Genomic DNA, 27,084 nt, shown 5'->3' with positions numbered 1-27,084 from the left:
CAGGGAATTAAAAAAAAAAAATCAAACAACGGTCTTCCCACAGCCTCTTTTAGGCAACATGGACTCACATCTTGCCATAAAGAGGCATTCACCACTACCTCACCTCTCCAAGGATCTAGTCCATATCCCTGGGCTGTAGAAATGGAGAAGTATCTATTATGAACAGACAAGTAAGGGCCAAAGTTATATCCACCAGACCTGTGTCCACTATGGCAACCAAGTCAGCACAAATACAACTGATTTTATCTGCAAAGCATAGCCCAAATTGCACAATGGGCTATTGAGTGGCCCACCTCTTCTCGTGGGCCAGAGCATAATAAGTCTTTGGCTATCTGAAAAAGCTCCGTTGGGTGACTCTGTGCAAATGCAATGGTGGTAGTGAAGTACAATTTCTTCTCTGTCCTTACTGCCACACAGCAGGCTTTAAAATGAGCTCTGGTTCATGTTTGATCAGATTTATTTCAAGTTTTCCACCAACATCACTCTAGTCAATGTCCCAATCACTTCATTGCCTGCAACACCCTGGAAAACCAGGGAGCTCATTTGGCTCCACTTCATGGGAGAGGCCACTCAAGAGTGGTTGTGTTAACCGCCTGGGCCATTTCTTCATTCCAGAGGTCAACCAGAGCTTTGACAGCATCACCTGCTGAGGTGACCGAAAAATCCCTAAGAGCCTTCAGAAAGCCATCAGGATCCATCAGTCTCCTGGAGCAGACCATCTTAATTGGGACCCTGCCCCTTCAGAAGCTTCAAGTCCTGGTAAGTCTAAACCCTATTAGGTAGTGATCTGTCCATGACAACAGAACTAGAGAAAGCTCCTCTACACCCAGATTACCATCATCCCACCTATCACAGAAAACCAAATCCAAAGTGTGCCCTGACTAATGAGCTCCTATTTGGCTATTTTTATTTTTATACTGTAGTTTTAAATTTTTATATTGTATTTTATCATCTGTATTTTATTGTCTGGTATTTTATGGTTTTAATTGTTGCGACTGGCCAGAGAGCTTCGGCTGTTGGGTGATATAAAAATGTAATAAACAAACAAGTAGGACCCGATTCCAGCTGGGACAGACCCATGGTTACCCTGGAGGCCATGAAGTCCTGAGCCACTCCTGACAAGGCGGTCTCACTATGTATGTTCAAGTCCCCCAGCACAACAAGCCGAGGAGACTCGGGGACCATCCCTGAGACCACCCTATCCAACTCAGAAAGGGAGACTGTTGGGCAGCGGGGCAGGAAGACTCTGGGATGGGGAACCTGGATGGAATCATGATAGACCATGGCAACTCTGCCTCCCTGCCCTGCCCTGCCCTGCCCACCCTTCACCAGGTCTTGCCTGTTGCATGATCTGTTTGGCGGATAGGAGGCATCTTCTGAGTTAATAAGTTCACCAGTGCATGTGATAAGATTCCAGTCAGTGATGCCAATCAGAGAAACGTTATTTGATTCCAGCTGCCTATTGTAATTAGGAGAACCCCATCACTACAGTTTAGGAGAAACTTATAGAATCATAGAATAGTATAGTAGGGTTGGAAGGGGCCTACAAGGCCATCGAGTCCAACCCCCTGCTCAATGCAGGAAATTCGTGAACTTGTGCATTCAGTCCAAGCGATAATCATCCCAACAATCTGCAATAGCCAATACATGGCAAGAGATAAGGCCAGCTTAGTTCTGTTGTTGGGTAATGACCTACATAAGAGATGATACGATGGGCCAAGATAATTTATCAGCATAATCACCTGATCATCAGCTTAATAGCAACATTCAGGTTAGCAAGTTCTGTCTGCAATTGTCACGTGACTCATTGAATCTCTGCTTAAGTGTGACAGTAGTTCGTATATTTATTTTTGTTTATTTAAAGTATTTCAAAAACATTCTTCATCCTAACATAAACCAGAGTGTGGTATACAAGAGGCATAGAAATTAAAATATGCCACAAATAGAACAGAATAAAACCATAATTCAACATTACAATAACTAACAAATCAGAGGCATAAAAACAACTTAAACAGACTAAGCATAAACCAGCTTAAAACATCTTTCCACCATGTTGTTAGGAGTCCTCCGGCTCTATGGAATTCTGTGGAATTGGCAGTGCGGCGGTAGTGCTCCCATTAACCAATATTCTGAAGAACTTCTAGAACAAGCCCACCTTGGTCTATCCAAGGAAAGAAAAGGAAGAAGCCTCCCCCCCAAATCTCTCTCTCTCTCTCTCTCTCTCTCTCTCTCACACACACACACACACAAACACACAACCTGCCCTCAGCTATATTTGAAAAGAAGCCTTTAACTGTTTGCTTCAGCAGCAGCTACTTATACAAAAACAGCTGCTGCCAAAGCAAAAGGAAAATGGCTTCTTTGGGAGGGGCAGCAATGGCTCCTTTTCCTTCTTCCTTCCTGACAGCGTGAGGTGGGTAGCAGTAAGCCACTCAACTCTCTTGTGTGTTGCTAACTGTTCAGAATACTGGTTGACAGGAGCCAACCAGCCTCACCTCAGAAGACCAAACAGCTAGATGAGGACTCCTATCGACATGGACACAAGATTCTGGGCACAGAGAAAGAAGCAGAACTGGACCAAGAAGTACATAAGAGCCCTTCAGCAGGTGAGAAATCCAGGCCTTAGAAGTTTGCAGGCCAAAGCTTGAGCCACCAGCAGTATGGCTATGTCAGTGTTGTCTGCTTTCAAATAGTCTGCATCCTTCCTTTATTGCATAAGCACTTTCTTACCCCAGCACATCTCAAAAACAGTCGGACAGAAGTAGGCAAGCATAACGACCTCAGCCTTTCATGCAACATTAATCTGAACATAGATCTGACAGCTGTTCAATAGCTGACAGATCACTTTCAGTTCTATGTAAAGCTATAGAGGGCCAAGTACATAACACCTTCCACTAATTTGGAATTGGCGGGCTTGCAACTGCAAACTCAGGACTTCTCCCCCCAAGGTGATCGTGAGCCAAGGCCACAACTCCAGTGAAGTTTGGGCCAGCTCATAATGGGCATGCCTTAGTGCCAGCTCTGCCTGCCACTCTCTCCCAAACTCATCCTTGTGAGGAGGCCATGGGGTGAGCAGTACTTGGGGCAGTGGTAGAAGCTTTGTCTTGAAGGCCTGGGTACTTGTGCTGAGCTTCTCTTCATTCTGGGCATCATAGGAAACACAGTTTCCAATGCCACTTGACTCCAGGTCTTAAAGGAGAGGTCTGTGCCTCTGCAGCAACCACTCCCCTTTGCAAGGGTAAATTTTGGAAAGAGAGAAAAGGCAGAGTGCTCCCCTGCATGCAGCCACATTACAAGCTCTTGGAGAGATCTTGGGGGAACTATTTGCTGTTCTTGTCCTGACTTACACAACTCGGGACTGTAAAACCTGATGCAGCACCTCTCCTGGTATGAACCTACTTTTACACTATGATCAACATCTGAGGCCCTCCTCTGAGTGCAACCTCCAAGGGAGATTCAAAGGTTGGCAACGAGGGAGAGGTCCTTCTTGGTGATGGCCCCCCGACTGTGGAATGCTCTTCCTAAGAAGGTCCATCTGGCACCTAATTTGTCATCTTTTCAGCACCAGATTAAGACTTTTCTCTACTCCCAGGCACTTGACAGAACATGATGGGGCACTTTAGTTTTTTTAATTGGGTCCTAGTAGTTTTATTGTAAATTGTTTTAACTTGTTTCCAAACTGTTTTAAGATCTTGAATGTTAAAGGTTTTGTATTATATTTTTATCATGCTGTGACCCACCCAAAGAGCTTTGGCAATATAGAAATGTAATAAATGAATCAATGTTCAGACGCTACAGATGTGAAATAAAAGTTTCCAGTTTTCTTTTTCATTTCCTAAGAAAACTGTTTTACAAATGCTCTGGTGACCGGTATTATGCATGATTTCTTGACAGAATAATTTTCTGATATTTATTTATTACATTTCTATACTGCCCAATAGCCAAAGATCTCTGGGTGCTTCACAACAACCAAAACCATAAAATACAACATGATAAAACATAATATAAAAGTTTAAAACTACAGTATAAAACCAAAATGAAAAATAAAAACTAAAATAAAACCTAGCAGCAGTGCAAAGATTTAAAATACAGAAATATACTTAAAAACAACAGGAATGGAAAAACTAAAATGCCTGGGAAAATAAGAAGGTCTTCACCTGGCACTGAAAAGACCACAACGTAGATGTCAGGAGAGCCTCTTATGATACCCCTAGTACATAAACACCCTTGGCTTTAAAAACCAAAGAGAGAGAGAGTGGAAAGTAACAGATTTGCAGATACATAGCACTGACAGGAAAGAAGCAAGTTACTAGAGGACAGTGCAAGAGAACTCCATTAATGTCTGCAATCCCACCACTTCATGCTAAAATCATTAAGTGATTAATATGCACGGATGAACCAGTCCCAAGAAAATATGAGAGAAAATATGAGAGAAAAACGGCATTAGATGCCAGCTACAACTAATAAGATGGCCTGAAAGACTAGAGGCGATACTTTTTGGAAAGAGTGAATATCTTATCTTCCCCTAAATATAGGCTGAAATCTTAAGTTGTTTCACAAAATACAGGTCTTCAAAAATATTGAAAGGCCAAAAGACTGAGGGTGGAACTAGATGTTTCTTCAGCAATGAAGGGGTGCTTATAGGAGAGAATCAGTGGGCAAGGCTGCTTTTTCCTTCCCATGCAAGTCAATTCTCTGCAAATCTCTTCCCTCAAGGCCCCTAGCCAGACATCCTTCTGGTTTTACTCCAGCTAGAGAAAACATGAATTAAAGATGGCCAAGCAGAACATTAGTGGGGAGACAGAGCGAGCAGGGAAAGCGTTAAGCAGCCCACCAACCCATTCACCAGTTTGCCCCTGGCCAAAATCTACATTTCTATTATGAGAGAAAAACGGAGTTCGGAACCCTGAGTTTCCCTCATAACATCTAGTACCAGTGTGGACTGCAGGCACATAATACAGTTCTACCGCTTGACCCTATAACCTGCCTGGATGGGAGGATACCTGGAAAGCATTTATAAGCTGTTCTAGACTTTTTGGAGGATGAGCAGGAAAGAAATACCTGATAATAAATATATGGGGAAGGCTGTGTGTATATATGCGCTTTCAGCATAGGTGTAATGTCAAAAGCAGTCTCTAATATTTTCTGGAGAAGAATAGCCAAGACCGTCAAGAAAAGAGGGAGACGACGGCAGCATCTGTGTTGTTCTGTGCATGTGTGTCTTTTGGAAATAATTTGAGATACCAGCCTTAAGTCAACACGGCCATTTCTGATTTATTTATACAGGACCACTTAAAGTTACAGATTATGTCCTCGCAACTGCAGACATCAGAGAAAGCAAATGCCATCTGAGGAAGGTTTCACATCAATCCCACATTATCACTTCCTTTTGAGAAGAGGCTAGCGGGATGTGGCACTAAATCAGGCCAGCTGCTAACAACATGGTGTCCAAGCACAAAATGGATCAAGGAAAATATGTACATGCCACAAACCTTAAAGGCAGGAAAGGGAGGAGGGTGAAAACTTTTACATTAGTCAAGCTGTCACAGCTAAATGCGGAGACCCTGTCAAACAACAGCTGCCATGCACCATTTTAAGAGCATCTTCCACATTACTTGCCAATCCCTGACACATTAGTGAAATTACTTAGCAGAGTAAAAGACCAACCCTCCTGTCCACGGCACATCTAGCCAACTCCAGAGGCAGCTGAGACAGAGCAGGATGCAGTTTCTTTTTTTTAAAAAAAGTTAAACAAACAAACAAACCAACCAACCCCCAAAGTAGTCTACTGACTTTGGGTAAGATTATCAAGGTGAGTTGGAGGTAGAGAAAAACCTCAATTTTTCTCCCTTTGAACCGCATGCCCCAATCAGGGTCCCTCCAAATATTTTGGCCTACAACTCCCATCAGCCCCAGCCAGTGCAAACCTATACGTGTCTACTCAGAGGTAGGTCTTATTTGGGCTCAATAGTGTTTATTCCCAGGCATAAGACTGCAGCATTAATTCATGTCCAAGACTTCCAAGCAGGCTTGCTAATTAGGATCTGAAGTACTATTCGAGGGCTTGGGCATAATGATACTTTTTTCTTTTTTTACTTTTTCTCCATTTGAACAGCATACCCCAAATGCCATATCACAATCTGCTATTGAAAGTGCCCTCAGTTTAAAAACAGATATGCTATGTGGCATGAGGACAGACTGAGAAACGCAAACTAAACCCGTGGTCATACCAAACTAGTTGTGCAGATCTCTGTATTTTGCCCAATGCCTTTTTTAGTATTAAAATAAGAAGCTGTTTTCTACAGAATACTAAACTCATTGGGTACAATCTACATGTTACTGAAGTCAACTGCAGAACTCCCATAATCAAGTAACACCAGATCACAGCCATATTTTAAAAGGGTCACGATAAGATACTTTTAGGGGAAAATAAACATCTTTTGAAAATCCTGTAGCCCCTACTGAGAGTTACTTCTCACCTTATTTTTCCCAATCCAGATATCAAGTGCATTTCAGAAAGCAATCAAAGATGTGTGAATTACAATTTTTTCAATTGCAAATTTATTGAACTCAGGTAGGCCCCAGCTAGTAAATTAGCCCAGGACATGGATATAAGGAAGTAGCCTTTTCACATCTTAAGATGCAATTTAGGGGGAAAGAAGCATAGACATTTTTATTTTCGGTCACCTAGCACCTTTGAGGCTAACAAAATGTAGACAAAAACCCAACACAATTATCCTAGGGCCTATCTACATGGGGTATTTACTCTGGTCCTGCTGCAGCCCCAAGATGATTGTGGCACATGACATATGCACTTCATAGCAAGCGCGCTGTTTTTTGCTGTGAAATTCTGGTTTTCGAAACTGGTTTTCTGAAGGATTTTCCCACCACAGTGGCTTCAGCACAGTTTGGGAGTCTGTATAACCTGAACTGCCCTTGGTGTGGGCTATTGGGAATAGTGCTGATTGGCGCAAGGGGGGGCATGGGGAGAGCAGAGGGCTAAACACGTCTACCTGGAAGTAACTTCAACTGCACTTTGCTGACTGCACTGGGGTCGGAAGAATTCCTTTTGCCTGTTGCTTTACATATTCATTGACTGTGAGGGTGAGGAGGGGGCGGGCCTGTTGCTTTGAACCTGCGCTGTTGCGAACATGTGCTAGATAAACATGCTTACTCAGAAGTAACTCTCTCCAATTGCACTTCACTGACCACGGAAGTGGGGATGGGGTGGTGGTGGCAGAGAGCAAGCCTTAAGCCTGGCATTTTAAAACTATCTGGTTATGGAGGTGCGCAGAGCCTTACTGATTTTAGAAGCTGATGGCCCCTAAATAACCCCTAATCCTGCAGAGAAGGGCTGGGCGTGGAGGAGAGCTATCTGCTAAACATGCCTACTTTGCAGTAACTCATCCTCCATTGCACCTCACTAAGTGTGCTCATTCGCTGCCCCACACCTAGGCAGTTGATGATGCTCAGTTCTACTTGTGGGACTCCACCCACCCAACCACAAACTAATGTGGTTTCAGATGCCGTTTGCCCATGCAAGTGGATTTTTTTTAAAATGTGTACACCATGTTGCTGACTACAGTTTGCCCTGGGAGGAGCCAACCTGATTTCATGGAAATTCCGATGTAAACAGAATCACTTCAAAAACCATCCCTGTGTAGATCCAGCCCTAATGTATTTTCTAACAGGTCTGGGTTAGGATCCAGGGCTTTAACACTTGATCTCAAACCACAAGCCCCTACAGTCAGATGCTGGAGTACCAGAGAAAGGAGCTTCTGTTCTGCTGCAAAGGCAAGGTCTTGATATTTATAAGAGGGCTGTCCAATCCAGAGGCTTCATACTGCTGGCCAATCATGGGGCTGATCTGCACATCCTGTCCTGTGCATGAAAAGAGGCCTGGAATCCAAAGCACACACAGTCCTGGATAGCTCACTGGGCTAAATTTCAGACACAAACCATGTGTTTTTTGGCTCAAGCCCCAGATCATGCAACACATGGGAAGTGGTCGAAGAGAACTAAGCCAGGTTCAGACATAACAGGAAACGATGGTGTCCCCTTATGAGAAATGTGAGCAGTGGGTTTGCATTGTCCCCCTTCATCCTCTTGCATGAGCAGGTGGAGGCAAGTTAAGAGCTTTCATTTGCTGTTTAGAAAAACTGCAGTTTCCCATTTGGGTTCAAATCAGTTAATTAAAAGAAAACAGGGTCTGGAACCACAATTTGATCTTGGTTGAATAAACAAGTGTTTCCCCATGTTTGGACATAATAGGAAACAGAAAATTGAAGTTTTAACCCTTCTCTCGTTGCACGTGGAGAAAGGAAGCAGAGGACATGTGTGAGCTTAAGGCTTGCCACAGCCTATTCTTGTAGGAGGAAACCCTGATTTCCCGTTACATGGGAACCAAGCACTTGACTCTCTGGAAGATCTCTTCCTACAACATTGTTCTGCAAAGTGCACGACAGTGCTGAATCATGGGGTAGTAATGGAGTAGTTGCAGTGAATTCCTAACATTTTTGTCAGAAAGATAATCTAATAAACAGACTTTAGTAGCTCAGTGGCTAAAATCTAACATTTAAATTCCACTTGGGAGACCTGCATGGAGACCATGCAAGTGTGCACATCTGGAATGTCTCCCTTGGATGTCTTAGATGCTTTAGCCTAGTTATTAATCTGATACCTGTTTTTCTTGCAGAGCTTCATTTCCCAACAAGTTTGGATTCTTTAGCAGTTTAAAAAGGGCCAGGTTATTCAAGGCCAATGCATAAACCTGCACAGGCACAGTTTGCCTGACAGTGAAGGATACACATGAGTGTTTTCATTGCTAAATCAAATTAGATATATTCCTACAGGAATTACATTTTGCCTGTCTCGGCATCTGAAGGATTTGTCTTTCAAATAATGGGGTTGAAATTGATACCTTATAAAACAACATTCAAATATTTGATATGGCAGTGATACGGGGGCTATATCTCAGAAGACAGACTCTTAGGTTGCAATCCTATGCAGGTTTAGATGGAAAAAAGTCCCACAATTCCCAGCATGCCCCAGCCAGCCATGCTGGCTGGGGCATGCTGGGAGTTGTGGGACTTTTTTCCATCTAAACCTGCATAGGATTGCACCTTTACTGGATCATACAAAAAGTATTTAGGCAGTAGGGGGCAGTGTATAGCGCTAGACTTCGAACAGGAGAGTTGGGTTCAAATTCCTGCTCAGCCATGAAGCTCATTAAGGAACTATGGGCCAGTTTTCCCTCACACTAGCCTACTTCACAGGGTTGTTTTGAGAATAGATAAAATGGGGGGAGAACTACCCCAACTTTCCTTGAAAGGTGGCATTAAACATGTACTAAATAACAGTGATTCACCTGGAAATGAATGTGTGATTCCCCACCCCAACCCTGTTAAATTTCACAAGACAACCACACATGTTTTGATGAATATAGTTTACTGATCTGGTGCTCAGGTTCTTGTAATAATCAGAATGTACTGTGCATACTGTTGCATAACTTTGTCTCTCTCTGGCTTATGCAACACTCCTGATCTTAACTGTGTTTAAGGAAATACCAAGTCTGCACCCAACCTCTGTGAAGGCATTCCTAAGACATACTTTATTATCACCTGCTCTTTGGTGTTGCCTCTCAGAACCGCCCAGCACTCTTTGGGGACTAGAAAAGCCAAAGAGATCTCACTGCCACAACTGGGGAGGAAGCAGATAAACTTTGAAGGAACGCTCTTTAGTTCTCCTTTGTGAAAGCTAATGCTCAGGAAGTCAACTCCTATAAAAGCTAGCAGAAATATCATCAGAGGTCCCTAAACAGGAAAATAAAGAAAGTTCCATTGTTGGATCTGTGTCTTTAGAATTGTCAGAAACCTTGCTGCAGGCTCAAATAGTCAGATGAAAATTCAAATTTTATATTAAAAATGTCCCAGACTTGAGTGAGACTTATCACAATTACAGATTTATGCTTTTTTAAAAAAGAGAGAGAATATTCTAGCCCTCATGCCATTCATACTTCAGAGTACAAGCAAGCAACAGAAATTACTTCATGTATTTTCTCCTCTGAGGTCTGGACAAAGAGAAATAGAAGTCAGAACAATAAACGCAGGACATCAACAATCAAAAGTCCCACAGAAAAAGAAAAAAACAAATATATAACCTGAATAATAATTTAAAAGCTTTAAGATTCTGCTCTTCAGCACCCAAGGGGCTCCCAGGGTGGCTTACAAAAGGGTTTTTAAAGCAACAACAAACATATAAACCAATAAGATTAAATATGAACAGAACCTAAGTGTTGAGTGATCAAGTGGTGGGCATGAATGTACAAGTCAGCCATAGATAATCACTCATCACAGACATAATTGTCATATTTCAGGCGGAATGGCTTTGATGTAATTAGTTCACAAATTCAGCTACAATATCACTTAGTTACAAGCACATGAGAAGAAATCAAGTGATGCTCATGCATTTGTGAACCTGAATTGTGAACCAGGTTTCTATATGCGGGCTTATAATGAGTGATGCCAATAAAATTCTCCTGGGCCTGCCTCAGAAACAAACTTCAGGCGTTCTTAAAAGGCAACCTCAAAAGAGAGCCAAGCTTTTTAAGCCCCCCAAATCTTTCTCTGGCTCACATCAAAGTCTGAGCCAGAGAAGGATTCAGAGCTCCCTCCCCATCTATCCCCGTCAGCCCACCCCATCTCGAAATGACCTTCCCTGCCAACCCCAAAGCACTCTTCCCTTTACTTACCAGCAAACAGGCAACAGCGGTGGTACCGAGTGGGTAGGAAAGAGGTTTTTTCTTCTTCCTCCCCTATCCCTGTCTGTTGTCCTGACGTGCTAGAGGTCAACACATCAGGGCTTAAAAAACAAAAAACCTTATTTTATATTGGTTTTGGAGTTTTCTGATATAGTCACTAAAACAAGTTACAAAACGGTTACAAAATTAAGACGGGGATTTACAACGTTGTCAGATTCTTGTATACAGTCAGTATTCAGGAGCAAGAATATCAAATAGGTTATGTACCACACAGTTTGATATTTTTTACTAGGTGAGCTCTATTATAACTTAATACAAGTCTACACAGTTAAGCTTCAGAGACCATTTATAATAAGTCTTCAGTGAGTCTCATCAAGACTTAAAGAGTGCTGGCTGTTGAGACTTAGAGTTTAAGTCTGGAGGCATTGCCCTGCAACACAGGACAGAAGAAGAGGGGAGGAAAAATGGTCCCCTTCCTTGCCATGGCTACCACTGCCATCCCTATTTGCCAGTAAGTAAAGGAAAGGGCTAGGGGGTGCTTTGGGAGGTGGGTGGCTGTTGGGGGGGGGGGTTCTTCTAATTTTCTGAGCTCCTCTGATTGGTTCATGAAATTAACCATTTTTTCCCTGATCTTTTGGGAAAGAAACTGGTTAATTTCCAAATCAGTCCAAGAGCAGCCAGGGAGCATGTTTTCCCCTCTCCTTCTTATATGTTAGTTTTTAAATGTTTGATTTATATTATTATAGGACGTGAAATTGGAGTCCTACCCTCAGAGCAAATGGATACTTGAAACCTGACATACTGCACCAAAATATTACCTATAGATTAAAAAAAGAGATTGCTACGAAGGCCCAGTGCAGAGTTAACGTTTTTGATCATTTAACCACAGTCAGGAAATGTGCATGTGCCACATTTTCATGTGCTCCCTCCTGCTCTACTCCCCTCTTTTACATGAATTCCAAACTCCCTTTCATGGTTTACTTTAATGCCTTAAAGTAGGGTTTAACCATGGTTAGCACCAATGCAGATATAATACTAACCAGATTCCCTTGGATCCAAGGTTTGCAAACCCATGTCAAACCCTGATTTCAATCCTGATTAGCATAAACCATGGTTTGTGTTGATGTAGACCAGGGGTTGGCAACTTGTGGCCCTCCAGATGTTTTCGCCTACAACTTGCATCATCCCTCATCATTGTTATGCTAGCTAGGGGTGATGGGAATTATAGGCCAAAACATCTGCAGGATCAGATGTTGCCCACCTCTGATGTAAACATAACCCTACTAGGGATGTCAGAGAATTCCGCCATGGATCTCAGTGAGGCCGAATGCCAGTGCGTTCAGCCCCCTGAAATCCGTAGCAGAACGAAGCCCCCCACCCCACCACCCCATGAAAGGTGCGCGAAATGGAGCACTTACCTGGTGCTGTTCACGCTGCTTTGAGAATGGCATCTGCAGCCGCCATTCGCTTCCCCATTTTTGTCATGATAGGCGTCCCTGCAGAAGCCGTAATAGGCTACATAAATATTTACGTAGCCTATCACAGCAAAAAAAAGGAACGCAAATGGCGGCAGCTACGGCGGCCCTATTTTTGCCACGATAGGCTACGTAAAAATATTTACAGAGCCTATCACAGAGAAACACAGGGCTGCAAATGGCGGCCACTACGCCATTTGAGCCCCCGTTTTTTTTGCTGTGATAGGCTACGTAAATATTTACGTAGCCTATCATGGCAAAAAAACAGGAATGCAAATGGTGGTGGCCGCTGTAGCCACTGCCGTTTGCGTCCGCAGGCTCCACATGCCTGCGAATGCACCCATCCAGCAGCTCTGCAGAGTTGCCGTGGAGCTGGCCAGGTTAGGATTTCCACCACAAATCACCTCCTTTGAAAATGTAAGTGACTTTCGCACATCCCTAAACTCTACACTGTGGAAGAGAGAGTACAGGAGGAGGAGGAGGAGGAGGAAGGAGAGTTGTGAGCCCACAGCATATTCCTGATTCCCTAACCATGACTGGCATTTACGACTGGGCAGAGCTTCTGATCTGCATGAAATTAATTGTGGCTTTTTTCTTTTCTTTTTTTACTGTGTTCCTTTCATAGATGCTCTAGAATTTCAGCACCTACTGAAATACTACATTTTATAATACAAATTAAGTCTATACAGCCCATTTATTCTTAAAAAACTGCAATATGAATGAATATTTCCAATGTAATCATTCACTTCCCTGAAAGAACTAAGCATTTCCAGTCAGTGACTCAAAGGTGCATGACTGACACGACAATAAATATTTTATCAGATCTTTAATCTTTTATCCTGACAAGGTGATTTATTTGGAATTACATGTGGACAGGATATAATTTATCAACTTAAAATTATCGTGGCAATGTGTCACCACCCAATTCATCTGTGTTATACACTCCTACACACATGGGCTTACACCAGTTACCATGGCTGCATTCCATGGGGAAGTCTCTCCTGCCCAAGCTCCATTGAAATGAATGGGAGGTGTGTGTAACAGCACAGTAGGATATTCTTGCATGTCTCCCATTCATTTCAATGGGGCTTGCACAGGAGTGACTTCCCCATAGATTGTGCCTTAAAGCCAGTAGTGGTGCAGAACAAATATTCAAAGTTATTGTAAGTACTGTTACATTCTTCTCTTTTCAACACTGTCTGCCATAGATCTCCTTTTTCTTTTAAAAGAATTCTGCTAAAGGCTTAACATACATACATACATACATACATATATATCTCTTTGCTTCCCTTAAATTTTAAAGGGAATATTTTGTTATAGACACACACACATACAAAACAAATAAGCCTTCCACCAACTTTTAACACCCACTGTCCATTCTTTTATTAAGACACCTTCTTGATAATTTATATGTTCCCTCACATACTCTGTTCTCCTTTCCTGCCCCCAGTGATGTCTTCTGTTTTGGGGAGCCCTTAGGCAAGATGCCCTGGGGGCTACCCAAATAGATCCCCCCTCCTTCTCCTTATCACTTTGCTGCTGCCCATTCACTTATCCTGTCCTTCTGAGGCCAATCAGGGAGAGGAGCAGGGCCAGCCCAAGCCATTTTGCTGCCTGAGGTGAAGAGTAACAAAAAACGGCACCCTTCCCATTTCATGTACAAAAGCCAACTGACGTGGCAGTTGAGTCTTTCTTTGACATTGGCAATGAAGCAGCATTCCCCCCTGCCCCCAAGGCAGTAGGTTAGCTTAGGGGGTACAAGGCAGCCTGTGTGGCCCACAGTTTCTTCCTCTAACACTTGACTGCTGCCTCACAGCATCTGTTGCCTGAAGTGATCTGCCTCATGATAGGGCTGGCCCTGGGCTGCTCCTACTCCTCTCACTGCTCACTCACTTGGAGCCAGGATTAGCAGCAGCCAGGATAGGGGCCTCTGGGGACTGACAGTGATTCCCCCACTGGTATGTGGGCCTTGGCCAATGCGCTACAATGCCAAACCCCATACCAGCCCTGCACCCCTTCCCTAGTGTCTCACCTATACTTAGGGCCATATACTCACTGCCGCTGCCACCACCTCTCTTCCACCCCATCCCGGTAACATTTAGTTAACAATTACAGATAGCATCATTTCACTCAGTGTTTCCCCAACCCTGCAAATGAGACATCATGCCACACGTCTCCCTTAACTGAACATTATTGGGGAGATGCAACTGAGCAGCAGCACACATTCATAGCGATGTGGACTGCAGCTGTTAAAATTAGAGGTTTTAAACATGGATTTGCATCTTAATTGTCTTTAAAACATGCAGCTTGCAGGGTTCCATAGCTATAAATACAGCCCTTCGCCCAAATAAAGTTGCTCACCTCTGCTTTCAATGGTCTCTCAGTTTCACACATACTGTAATTTTCCAATGAAGACCAACCTCAGAACTCTGCAACAGCTCAAACTAGACTGGTGTTAAGTAGAAGTAGGACCTTTTCTGTGGTGACACCTTCCTTGTGGAATATTATCTCAGCAGATGTCTGCCAGCTTCTTCTATTGGAATTTTTAGAAAAGCACTGAGAATGTGGGTGTTTTTAAAATTCTGTTGAGCATTTAGGGAATAAAACGATTTTTGCTACTACTGTTTTATAAAAATAGCTTTGATTTTTGGATCTGTTTGACAGTTTAGGTTTAAGTTGGTTGTTTTATTACTAGGTTGCTTTAAACTGGAATATACCTAGTGGACTCTGAAATAGGGATGCTGCAGTGATCTAGCAGATGCTGTAGTTCTCCTAGTGTGGATGATTATCGGAAACGCAACTCATGTCTGATTCGATCCAATTTAATTCCATGTCTGATTCGATCCAATTTCATTCCAGCCAGGAAAACATAATAATCAGTGCCTGGCTACATAACTCTTGTGCAAGCTAGCCAGAGGTTTAAGAAAGGAGGCTGCACATTCAAATGTGCATCCAGATGTGCACTCCATTGCAACAATAGCTTCTGCAGTCAGATGCACATCCAATTTCCACTTGCACTTTCCAACTGCAAGAATATCCAAAAGACTCACTGGAGTTTCCTAGATATCAGAGACCACAGGCTAGAAAAGCAGAAAACTCCACAAAAATAAAGGGACAAGTTTTGTATGCCTTCATGCTGAAGCCGATTAGGTGGAATATAAATGGCAAAGCTTAATAAATTAAATACACACTGATCTTTTTCCTGAGGAGAAGGGATACTTGCTTCTGTGTAAGTATAGGATTTCTAAGGTACAAAACTACTTTTTTTTAGATTGTATCTACTTCCCCACATATAAGCCACCAATTATAAAACTGTCTGGCTCGTCCACTTCTCAATACACCAGGAGTATTCACAGCTGAAGCAAGGGCACCATTTCTCCAGGCCACAGAGTGGACACCACTGTCATGGACCTCTAGGCAATTGCAACATTTGGTAAATACTTCTGAACAAAACAGATGCCTTCTACTTATGCCTCTAGCATTTGCTTGCTTTGATATTGTATCTTCACACTGCAAAAGCTCAGATACATAAATATGTTGCAACTGATAACAGTTCTTTCAACTTTGATCTCTGGCTTACCTCTGCAACTGAATTTCTTCTCTTATTTACACACATTTCTATCAAACTTATCGCCATCTGCTTTCGCCTGCTTTATCTAGTCAAACTCCCAAGTTTCCATAAGTGCTGGGTACAATTAAGTGTCTGTGTATGCGATCCACATATTTCCATCTACCCGAATAACCTTGAAAATATGTATGCAAAAAAAATCAGAATAATGGAAAATTACCGGGGAGGGGGGCAAGAGGGGATGAGTCATAGTACAGCATATGCTTTGCATGTAGAAAGACCCCCAATTCACTCTCCTATGGAAGGATCTCACATAGCAGGGCTAGAGGAAAGCCTCCATTTCCCATGCAAGACATCACTGCTAGTCACAGTAGCCGGTACTGGGCTAGATGATGGACCAGTTGTCTAATTCAGTATATAAGGTAGTTTCATAGGCTCAGCTTAGCATAATCAATTCACCAAGTGTCTGCCTGACCACTGAAAGCATCATAATGACATATCATTGTTGTTCCACAAGAGTGCCCTGGCTGGCCATGAGGATATTCAAATAGCCATACAAATTAGTTCCATACAACCAAGGAGGCTCTGGTCTTCCTGCTTCTTGAACAACAGTCTCTGCTATGCTACAGAGCTAGCCATCTTTGAAAATGAGAGGTAGTTTTAAAAATAGGTTACAATAGGGTAGCATTTAAAAAAAAAAAAAAAGCAAACGTGTTCTAGGGAACTGCGGAATTCCTTGGAGGTGTATTGGGATTCCTCAATGAGAATGCCAGAAAAGAGGAGCAGGCTTAGGTCAAAGACAGCTTGTTCACCCACAAACAAGTGTCCCCTGCAATGTGCAGCCAAAAGGGAGTGTTGAAGTAAGCCACAGATGGCACATTTTCAGTTCACATGGGACAATGGTGAGGTTCAGCAGGCCTAAGGAAAGAAAAGGGAGAGGATGCCAGTGCAGGAACAAAGAGAGAAGGAACAGGAGAGGCATACTGGAAACGTTTTATTTAGCCCAATACATGCCAAGGCTTCTGACTCTTCTTTGGGCATATTCTAAAAGTAACATTAAATGCAATCTGTTTAACAAGTGCAAAGGGCTGTTATAAAAACCCAAACCTTAAAAACTTTACATATACCTTAAAAACAAACATTAAAAAATAACGTGCAACGTATCTTAGGTAAGAGTTTCTACAGCAGCTTATTGACATTTACTGGATTTTATATCATTTTACTTTTAAGAGTCTCCTCTTGCTCAACAGGCCTGGCCAGCACCCTGCATGAACTGAGCATGGGTCACGGAACTCTCCCCAGAACCCCTAGTGCAACACAGTGGAGTGCCCTGGCAGATATGTGGCAGCTTCTCAGCAGCTGTCTATGTGAAAAGGGCTCCCCTGAAGGCAAAAGATCTGTTTGTCAAAGAAATGCTAAAAAAGAATGGATATATGCATGAGCCCTTGCCTAAGGCTGATCTTTGGATCCTGGTCAAGCAGTGATGAAACCTTCCATAATGTTGGATTGTGACAGAGTTATCTGCATGATGATCACCTCCAAAAGAAACCTGAATTATCTGAGCCATCAGGCCATGAAGCCCCCTCTCTTGGAATATATGCATCTTTTTAAAACTTCAGATTTTAAGAACCTCAAAAACAGTGTGGGAACCAGTGAACATTTCACTGCAAAGATGTCCCTAATTCTAAGATTTTCTTTAACATCACAAAAGATTACACATACCAGATTAGCATAAAACCCGAAGTGCTTAAAACTTGTCTCTTACATTTCCAACAAATTGCTGACTAAAAAATTATACACAATCATGCAACAACAGACCTACCCTTGAAATGTCTGGATCTTCACACCTTAAAAAAAAATCCCTTAACATAGTGTCAGTACTGACTCAAGCAGTTAGAATTACTTTGCATATGACTCAGGTTATTGCAGTACAAACAAACCCCGTTTCCCTAGTGCTTTATCTGAGGGATTAAAATGCTTTATCTGAGGGATTAAAATGTCTTTTCTCTTTTGCAGATCTGAAAACACAACCACTATCTGTTGCATACTCTTGACACAATTGCAGTAAGTCATGCTGGCTTTCAGCTCGCCAGATACAAAGCGGCTGAGTCACCAGGCAATTCGTTCTGGTACACAGGAAAGGCTAAAAACATTGGCCAGTGACCTCCCCTCTCTCTGTGCCTCAAACAGGCTGTCTTAAGAGGCATTAGCCAGCATCTCACCAGTGCAGCTGAAACCAGCCACAGTCCCCACGTATGAAGATAGAACTGGCAACACCTGTAATTTGTCCATCAAAAAGGGGAGGTGTTGACAAAAGAAAAGACTTGCCAAGCCTGAAATGTCTGGATATGGTTCTCAAGCTCAGCTATAGTACCTGCCCAAAGAAAATGCCACTTGGAAGCTCTGATGTTAACATGTGTCCCCCAGCAAACAGGAAAAGGCAGATGTTGAAGGCATTCTCTTTAATGAATGAGAGCATGAAGAATGAATGAGAGCAGTATCTAAGCCAGAGGAGTGGTTACTACAGACCCTGCACACACCTCAGAAAGAACAGTTTCTAGTTTGGGCAGCTGTGTAATATGCACTGAAGGTAGAAGTATGTAGATGTGTAACAGACTTGTATCTAGAGCCCGTAATAAAAACAACAGTCACCTGCTTAATACACAGTTTCACAGAAGTGACATGTGAATATGGATTTCTAGACAGGAGCTTACCAAGGTGAGACAGTGAGGTACTGTGATCTTGGGTTGGGAAGCCTGGGTTCAGATCCTGACTCAGACATGAAACTTACAAGATGGCCCTGGAAAAGTCACCCATCTCTCAGCCTACCCTACCCAACAGTGGGGAGGCTAAAATGGAATAACCCCATAAATGACTCCCTGAGAAGGATGGTTCCAAGGAAGGGGGAAGTCCACATGCATAGAGCTTCATGGAAGCCATGAAGCTCTGATTCCATGAAGCCACGTCTGCTCCTTCTGCATGCGGGAGGCACAGCAGGTTGCTGGCACTGTAATAAGATGGCCACGACCAGACTCTCATAGCACATCCTCCCCTACCCCCATCACAACATGTTACTCCTCAGCCTATTCTCCACCCCTGTCCTGTCCATGCAGCATGCTGCAACATGTCACTTCTATGTTCCCTATAGCATCAGCTACACCACTGATACTAGATAAGGGTTAAATTATGAAAGGCAGACACACAATACTGATTCTCACAAGCATGGCAACCATGTAATGAAAGTAAAACCAAGGATTTACACAGCAGAATGGGCCATCTGATTTGACATCACAGGTGGATTGTTAAGATCGCCTCCCAATTCAGCCACCAGTTCAGAACGCCTAGTCTAGGTCTCTCTCTCTCTCACCCACCCACCCCTCAACACCTGACGTTGCAGTCAGCAAGAGATGAACTCTGAATGAGCCAACACAGATAGAATACCACAGACTGAAGCTTCCAATCACTTCAAACACAATGAACTCAGTTCACACAATCAGCTGCCAATCAACAAATGCACAGCAACCAAGCATGTCGGAAGGAAGTGATGTACATGCACGTGTGAACCGGCCCCAGATGTAGCCGAATCAAGTGCTACACGTGCGAAGTAGATAAGACGGGCTCTTTTTAACCCCGCACACAAATACCAAAGGAGAATGCCACTTACTTTCTCTTTCTTGGTAGACGAGCCGCCGCCGCCGCCGCCGCCGCCGCCGCCGCCGCCCTCCGCTTGCTCCGCGCACTTGTTGAGCTTCTTCTGGCCAGGCCCGGCGCTTCCCGTCGGGCTCCAAGTGATGGGGGGGCCGCCGCCGCCGCCGCCCTTGCAGCCTTCGTTGCTTTCTATTTTGATCAGCCGGTGCTTGGGGGAAATGTACTTCACGGCAGCGGCGTCAGGCGGGGTGGCGGCTCGCCGTTCGCTGTGGCTGCGGAAGAGCTGAGGCGAAGCCGAGGCGACAGAGGCGGCGGCGGCGCTGCTGCCGCCGCCCCCGGCGCTGCCGCCGCAGCAGGACGACGAGGAGAAGGGCTTGGGGCCGGCCGGCTCGACCAGCAGCTCCTCCGGCGCGCAGTACTCGGCGCGGCAGAGCGCCCTCAGCTTGCGCAGCGACGAGCCGGGCCCGCTGTACGGGTCCTCGAAGTCGCGCTCCTTCTGCGCGCGGTAGGCGCGGAGCAGGTCGCTGGTGTCGTGGCGCGGGAAGCAAGGCGACGTGTGGTGGTGGTGGTGGTTGTGGTGGTGGTGGTGGTGGCTGTGGTGTCCTCCGCCTCCCGCCACCGCCGTCCCGTTGCGCTTGTCTCGGTAGTCCGGCCGGGGCGGCTGCGGGGGGCTCTTGGTCTTGTTATTGCCCAGGCTGAAGTACTTGTTAAGCCATTTGGCCATGACGGCACCGAGCAGGGCGCCCGCCTGCCTCCTAAGGCGCACCGCCGGCGCCCATGGAGACCCGGGAACCGCGCGCCGCCACCGCTCAGGACTGCGCGCTCTGGCTCGCCTCCGGCTGCGGCTGCGGCTCCAGTCCCTCCATGGGACCAGGCTCCCCAGCTCCGCCGCCCCGCCGCAAACTTTTCCTCAGGAGGCGGCTCCGCGCGCTCCTCGGGCGCGCCGGGAAAGCCCCCTCCTCCTTGCTCCTGGCGGGGCTCGGCTCGGCTCTCCTCTCGCCTCGCCTCAAAGGCGCCGCTTTCCTGCCTCCCCTGAACTTTGCCGAGTTGCCCGCAGGACCTGACGCACGCAGGCTGGGGCCGCTGCGGCTCCTCCTCCGCGCTGCGGCTCCTCCCTGGCGCCCTTCCCCTCGCGGCCGTGCCCGGACTGCCCTCTCCAGCGCCGGCAGAAGAGACTATTTATTCCCGGTCGCCGCTGCCGCCTCGCGCGTCCGCTCGCACAGCGCTCGCCTGCGGTGGGGAGCCGGGCCTGCGCTCGGCACGCACGGGAGGGGAGGCGCCTCTGCACCGGGAGTCCCCCGCCCTCTTCTCGGCGCTGGGGATGGGGAGAGGCCGGACCAATGAGCGGCGCGCGTGTGTTTTCCTCTTGGCAGTCCATTTGCTTCATTGCCATTGTGGGAGGAATTTCCAGCTGCAAAGGGGCAGCGGGAGCGCGGACTGCTGCCCGGCCGCCGTCTCCGGGATCATCTCGTCCGAAAGCGGGGGCGGAGAGGCTCCCAGCCCAGGGAACAATGTGCCAGCCTTCCCCAGCCTGGTGCCCTCCAGATGTGTTGGACTGCAACTCCCATCTTTCCCAGGCGACATGGCCATTGTAGTCCAACACGGCTAGAGGGCGCCAGCTTGGGGAAGGCTCCAACGTGCTGTTTCGGAGCTTCTTTGGTACACCGCGACCGATTCCACCCGCGCCCCATGGAAGTGCCCTTGAGCCTTCCTTCCCCAAGGGCTGTGCACGTGGAAACACAAGCCTGCAGTTTTGAATACATTTGTATCCGGTTTTATCATCGGTGGATGGCCCTGCCAGAACGTGGATCTGCAATCACATGTTTTTTTAAAAAAACATTCTGCGTGGTTTTAAAAAAAACATCCACTATTGGTGGGAGGCCTCCTGTCTAAGGAGCGTGTTTAGTCTTCCATCCAACCGGTGTTTTTTCCAGAGTTGAGCACCTTAAGGAATGTGCCCCCTCCACTCAATAGAATGGAAGTGTCTCTTTGGTCACCGTTGACAAGTGCTGCCCTGCTCTTTTACCACAATTCCTCCTCCTTTCCCATGACTTTCGGCAGCTGCCCCATGGCTGATTTCCTTTAATCCCCCCTCCTCTGGATTCCAGTGAAACTAACAGGCTGAGCACAAAGCCCTGCCTAATATTTGGTTAGGTGTTACTGTTTTTAAAACAGAATTACTTAGGTTGGATAGTCTTGGAGAACATCCTCTCAGCCTCTGCTCTCCCTGCCTCCACCTAATCTGTAAAATGTGGATCATGGTGAGTAGGCTGCTTATTGCGGAAATAAGGTTGGTCTGGGACAGGAAGCAGTCTGCACACCAAAGTGTCATAGAAAACCCATGTGGCATCACTCAGGGTGCTTCCAGATTAGGCTTTTATGGCACCATCACCTTGCCTCATTCATGGAGGTTTACAGAGGTCCAGACATGGTTGTTTTTTACTTGTGACCTGTGATTTCTTACCACTTCTTCCGTCTTTTTTCTTAACACAGTAAGCCCTGGTTCACATGACATGACAACCCACCATGGGGGTTGTCATGTCAAGCTAGAGTGCCTGTGGGTGCCATTTTTGCATGGCACCCATGGGTGCCTAGTTTGCTGTGGCTTGTCGTGTTCTGCGAACCCAGGTGGCAGGGGTTGTTTGAGGGTTAGACAATCCTCACCTAATCTATGGCTTGACACAACAGCCCTAGCAGGTAAATTAATCCACGGTGGGCTGTCATAACATGCAAAAAGGCTCCAAATTTGTTAAGGAGAAAAAGATGGAACAGCTACATAATGCCTTCTAACTGGTAATCCTAGGACCCCTCCCTCTGGAAGCACCCTCAGAATCAGTTCACACTTCCTGTGCAGACCAGGGCTGGCCAACCACAGAAGCCACAAGGCATCAACCAGGAGTGCCAAAGTTCCAAGGGCACCTGTCTCAGCTACGCAAATGTCTTGGAGGGAAGGAGAAAGGTGGGGAGAGAGACTGCCCTTTGGGAGGAGGCATGCAGAGGCAGCTTAGAATTAGCTGGTATCCTATGAATTCTAGGGGATTCAATAGCCATTTGATCTCCATGCATCACCTGCCCCTGGGCAGTTGGAACAACTTTACCCAGTTGTAAAGGGGAAGGAATAAAGAAGTGACCAAGACATTAAGAACAGACATGAGAAAATAGTACCCAATTCCACTCTTGGTCTTTTAGTTTGCTATTCCTATGCTGGTAAGTAAGACAGAAGGTGGCAGTCAGCAAAATGCTCTATCTAGAACACAAGAAGCTCAAGTTGCCTTATACCAAGTCAGAACACAGGTCCATGATCTAGCTCAATAATGGTCTATCTAGCTCCAGGGTTTTCAGATGGGTTTTTCCCAGCCCTACCTGGAGATACCGTGGACTAAACCTGGAACCTTCTGCATGCAAAGCCCGTGCTCTACCACTGAGCCACAGCCCTTCCCATACCAATTTGCCTGTGGCAACAAAACAACCCTGCTGTGCATACACTGGTGTTTAGCATTCCTAAAGAGTGAAGGGGCAAGAAGATCTGTAAACACATAGTAGATACCTGCCCAGGAATCACGGCCAGTCACAGCTTTCTACAGTCTTGTGTGTGTCTCCCTCTCTTTCTCTCTGTCTTTAGAGACATGCATCTCACCTTCACAGTTCATGTTCAGCAGGATACACTGATGTATATCTGGCAGATGGTGCTAATCAGCCCTTGAAGTGACACTCCTTAACAAGTGACAAAATCAAATTTGCCTGCAAAACGGAGGCTACATCTTCAGTGGCCTCTCAATAGGGCAGCCTGTTCCCAGGGAATGATGGGAGTTGCAGGCCCATACATCTGGAGGGCACCATGTTGGGGAAGGCTGCCATAGGGGGATGAAACTGAATGGCAAGGGGTGTGCAGAGCCGTTCAGGGCTGCACTGCAAAGAGTGGGCGCATCAGCAACAACTACTCGGAATGCAAGTACAGCTCAACAGATCTAGGAGATGCCAAGCTTAAGGACGAAGAGAACTGCATTGGAGGGCCATTGGTAAAAACAGAATGGGCAGGAAGGAAGGAGGATTAGAGTTTAAAATAGAATGGTAGTCAGAAGACAATTCCTGAAGTGGAACAATAATCGGTGAAAAAGAATGACAGCTGAATGACTTCTCAGTCCCAATCTCCAGTTTCTTCATTATGCCCCTTTGGCTTTGTTTGGTTCTGGTGGCAACTTCCCCGTTTAGTTGCAAATTTTCTTTTCCTCTCTCCTTTTGCAGTGCAGCTTTGGCCAATGCCTTTAAAAGCTTCCTGAGTTTCATTCAGTGGTAGTTCCATATGTGCCCACTTCTAATGGATACTCACTCCTCTTGTCGTTGAGGTTAGGATGCGCTCCTTCGAGCCATTACTCGCTCACACACAATATTGCACAGCTTCTCTCCCAGTGTTGGTTGCCTTTTAGTGCTCATTTCACCTTGATCAGCTACGCCCCTCATTTCCTTCCAATCATTCTCTGGTTTCTCTGGCCCTGAAAATGAAATTGGCAACATCTGCTCTTGATGGAATAAGGCTAAAGCTGCTGAGAGTGTATTCTTTAATTTTGCACCAAGGCAGCATTAGACTTCATGGAACACAAATAAAAACTCAAAAGGCATGCATATTTAAAAGCAGCACAGACACAAAACAGTGAGAAACCAGCCTGGATGTAAAACGGGAGTTTGGGAAGCTGTTCCTGTGAGCTGGGCCAGGCTGTTTTATTTGAGATGCTATAAAAATAGTCCAACTCCAAACCTTTGAGCACCCTTGAGACTTGCATCTGTAGCAGCTCCACCTGCAGTGTGCAAATGTTCAAGGTACTGTTTGCACAGGAGCCTGTGCACTTATACCCAAACGCGTGTAGATTTCATGCATGCAACCCCTGTATGCATGAATGAAGGGCACGGATCACCCGTAGGAAGCTGACATGCAAAGGCCCCAGTACAAATCAGACTTTGAATGTGTAGAGGTCAAGGCCAGCAGACAGCACAACCCTGACTTCCCTCCCTCTCCACATTTGTATGCTTGGTGACTACCTTCTGCACTGGGCTTCAGCTTCACTGAATGCAGTAAAAGTGCGTAGGGTGGTACAAGCGGTGCTGGGATAACAGGATGACATTTAAAACCAGAAAGCACAATGAAGTTTAGGCAAAAACAAACAAACACCTTTAACACACACACCCTTGCGGATTCAGTTTTGTGAGGGCAAAAACTATGTCCCATACAATTCCCAGGTGCTACATATGGGATCTTGCCTTGCTAGGGCTGAGCTGCACAAGCAATGCACCACGAGGTGGTTGTCACAGAAAACAGCATTCCCCCATGGCAAGTTCTTCCCTGTAGTGTTCAGGAATGCTTTCTCTGCGGCATCGCTACATTGGGCATTTTCTCACCCCAGTCAGCAGCAGCCAACAACATGGAGCTGAGGTGGAGAGATTCACAACATGATCACATCACAGCAGCAGGATAAGTGTTCCTTACACGTTACAAGGGAGAACTCACTGCAGGGATGCTTTTTTTTTTTTTTTTAATAGCAGCACCCCATGTTAGATCTGCCTCTTATCAGGACAGGCCCTACCATTAGACAGCAGGAGGCAACTGCCTCAGGGAGCAGATGCCGGGGGATGTGGCAGGGGGCAAGGGTGGCAGCCTCTTAGCCATTCCTGTGCACCCTAAACTAGACTGCTGCTGTCAGATGGAGGATGCTGTTCTCTTGCCAGTGTTGAAGTAAGATTAAACTGCCAGTCCAGTCAGCCTCTATGTGGAATTGGGGTGTGTGTGTGTGGGGGGGGGGGATGCCATGTTGTCCTTTGCCTCAGGTAGCAAAGTGCCCTGGGCCAGCCCTGGCTCTTGTACAGTTGAGGGTGGGGCAAGTCTGCAGACTGCCAGATCCGGTCTCTTAATCGCTCAGACCAGCAAGGAAGCCTGGTTGTTGAGAATCATTGGAACCTATCTTTCTAGCTTACTGGGGCATGGAGGCCTCCTTGGCTCATGTGGCAGCCCTGCAGTCTGTCCCCCAGTCCCCCGCCCCGGTGTGCCTTTTAGCTAAAGCTACATGGTGGGGCACAGGAGAAATCCCCATTTGCTGCCTCCCGCCCCAGCTCACGAAGACCCACTACAGGTTCTGTTCCTGATACACATGACATGCATAACATGGAGACTGGGGATTTTTCTGTAAGCACCTATAAGTGCTTACAGAATTCTGTAAGCATACAGAATACAATTGTGTATTCTGTAAGCATACAATTGTTGCAGAGTTCTTAATTTCCAGGCTTGGATTACAAGGTCTAGTTATCAATGGCTTATTATACTCAATTTGAGGGCAAGCACAACCCCAAAGTTCTTCTCCAGCTCAGATTTTAATCCCAGCTAGAGAAGAGGTCAATTCCCCGCCCCCACACTCCTTCCCGTCTACCCCCCCGCCCTATCCCCAGCTTTCCCAGCTGCTGCTTCCGTAGCAGTGGGTTGGCACAGTGCCGGCTCCAGGATTTGGGGGCCCTGGGGCAAGACACTCTCAGTGGGCCCCCCTCCCTCACTGAGTCTGCCTCCTCACCCCAGTGGCACCAGCTGCTGTTGCTTCTCAACCTCTTTCTACCACTTGCTTGCTGGACAGGCAGACAGCCAGTGAGCGAGTAGCCGTGGCATCCACCGCTCCTCCTTCTCACCACCACTGTTGTCTGGGGCAGAGCAAGAGGCAGGAAAATAAGCAGGTTGCACTGGTGGAGAGGAGGAGCAACTCCAGGGGGCTCTTGTCAGTGGGCCCCTGCTGGGGTGTGGGCCCTCCACAGGTGCCTGACAATGCCTACCCTTGATGCCGGCACTGGGTCAGAAGACCTAGGAGAGGGAGAGGCCTATATTTCCTGCCCAGTGCTTTGTCCACAGGTGCCAGTGCCTCTGGGAAAATTACTTTTCCCAGGGCTACCTTGCGGTGTGTGTGTGAAAGCTGCCGATTGGGTGGGAGGGGAGTTGGGGGCTCACGGAGGATTTAGATGTGAACTATGTGAGATTGGGTCTGCTAATAATGCTTGATGGGATCCAGTGTGACTAGTTACTGGACTGTGACTAAAGCAAGCTATTTCCCATTTGGGGGGCATGTGAGATATCTAGGTTTGCCAAGCAAGCCCAACTATGAATTGAAAGGGGGATGTTCACACCTCTCCGCCTATGAGTAGCATCAGCAGGCAACTATCTCTGCTGTCCTCATCTCGGCCACTAGAAGGAGTTTGAAGGTGCCCTCAGTTCTGCAAATGCAGTGCCCACATTTGGAGGGACAGGGGAGTCCCTTAGCTTTTGAACATCCGCAGGATACTCTTGGTATCCTTTTTTTAAGGAGAGAGAAAGAGAGAGAATCTGCATTTCTTATTTTATGAGATGCTTTTCTGATAAAAGAAATAGGCTAGGTGTTACCGCTTGCTTGCTTGACAGGAAGAGAGACGGTGAGCAAGCAGGTTGCACAACCCCAACCACTGCGATATATATTTTAGATATGGTGAGTGGTATATAAATTGAGGATGAGGATGATGATACCCTATGAATAGATTTAACTCCTGTTAAAAAATGGTAAAAACCAGCAGCGACATTAACAGTTAGGCGACGCTCTTGGAAATATGGCTTGTCCAGCTGGGAGATAGCT

At 45.9% G+C, this 27,084-nt stretch overlaps 1 protein-coding gene across 2 annotated transcripts in view; it reads right to left on the bottom strand.

The window, feature by feature from the left end:
- Nucleotides 1-20,678, bottom strand: part of SHB (SH2 domain containing adaptor protein B) — a 161,353-nt gene extending 140,675 nt beyond the window's left edge. For both annotated transcript variants that reach the window (XR_014787863.1, XM_084834934.1), the window contains exon 1: nt 19,467-20,678. Coding sequence is in view for 1 of the 2 variants with exons in the window: in XM_084834934.1 (XP_084691060.1) it covers nt 19,467-20,174 (708 nt within the window). In the remaining variant the exon portion in view is untranslated. The remainder of the gene's footprint in view (nt 1-19,466) is intronic.
- Nucleotides 20,679-27,084: the final 6,406 nt, after the last annotated feature.

This window comes from Heloderma suspectum, chromosome 2 (assembly GCF_057233095.1).
Source record: "Heloderma suspectum isolate Gila_16-S chromosome 2, 16-S_ref, whole genome shotgun sequence".
Classification (NCBI taxonomy): domain Eukaryota; kingdom Metazoa; phylum Chordata; class Lepidosauria; order Squamata; family Helodermatidae; genus Heloderma; species Heloderma suspectum.
This window is presented reverse-complemented; position numbering and strand designations above follow the sequence as displayed.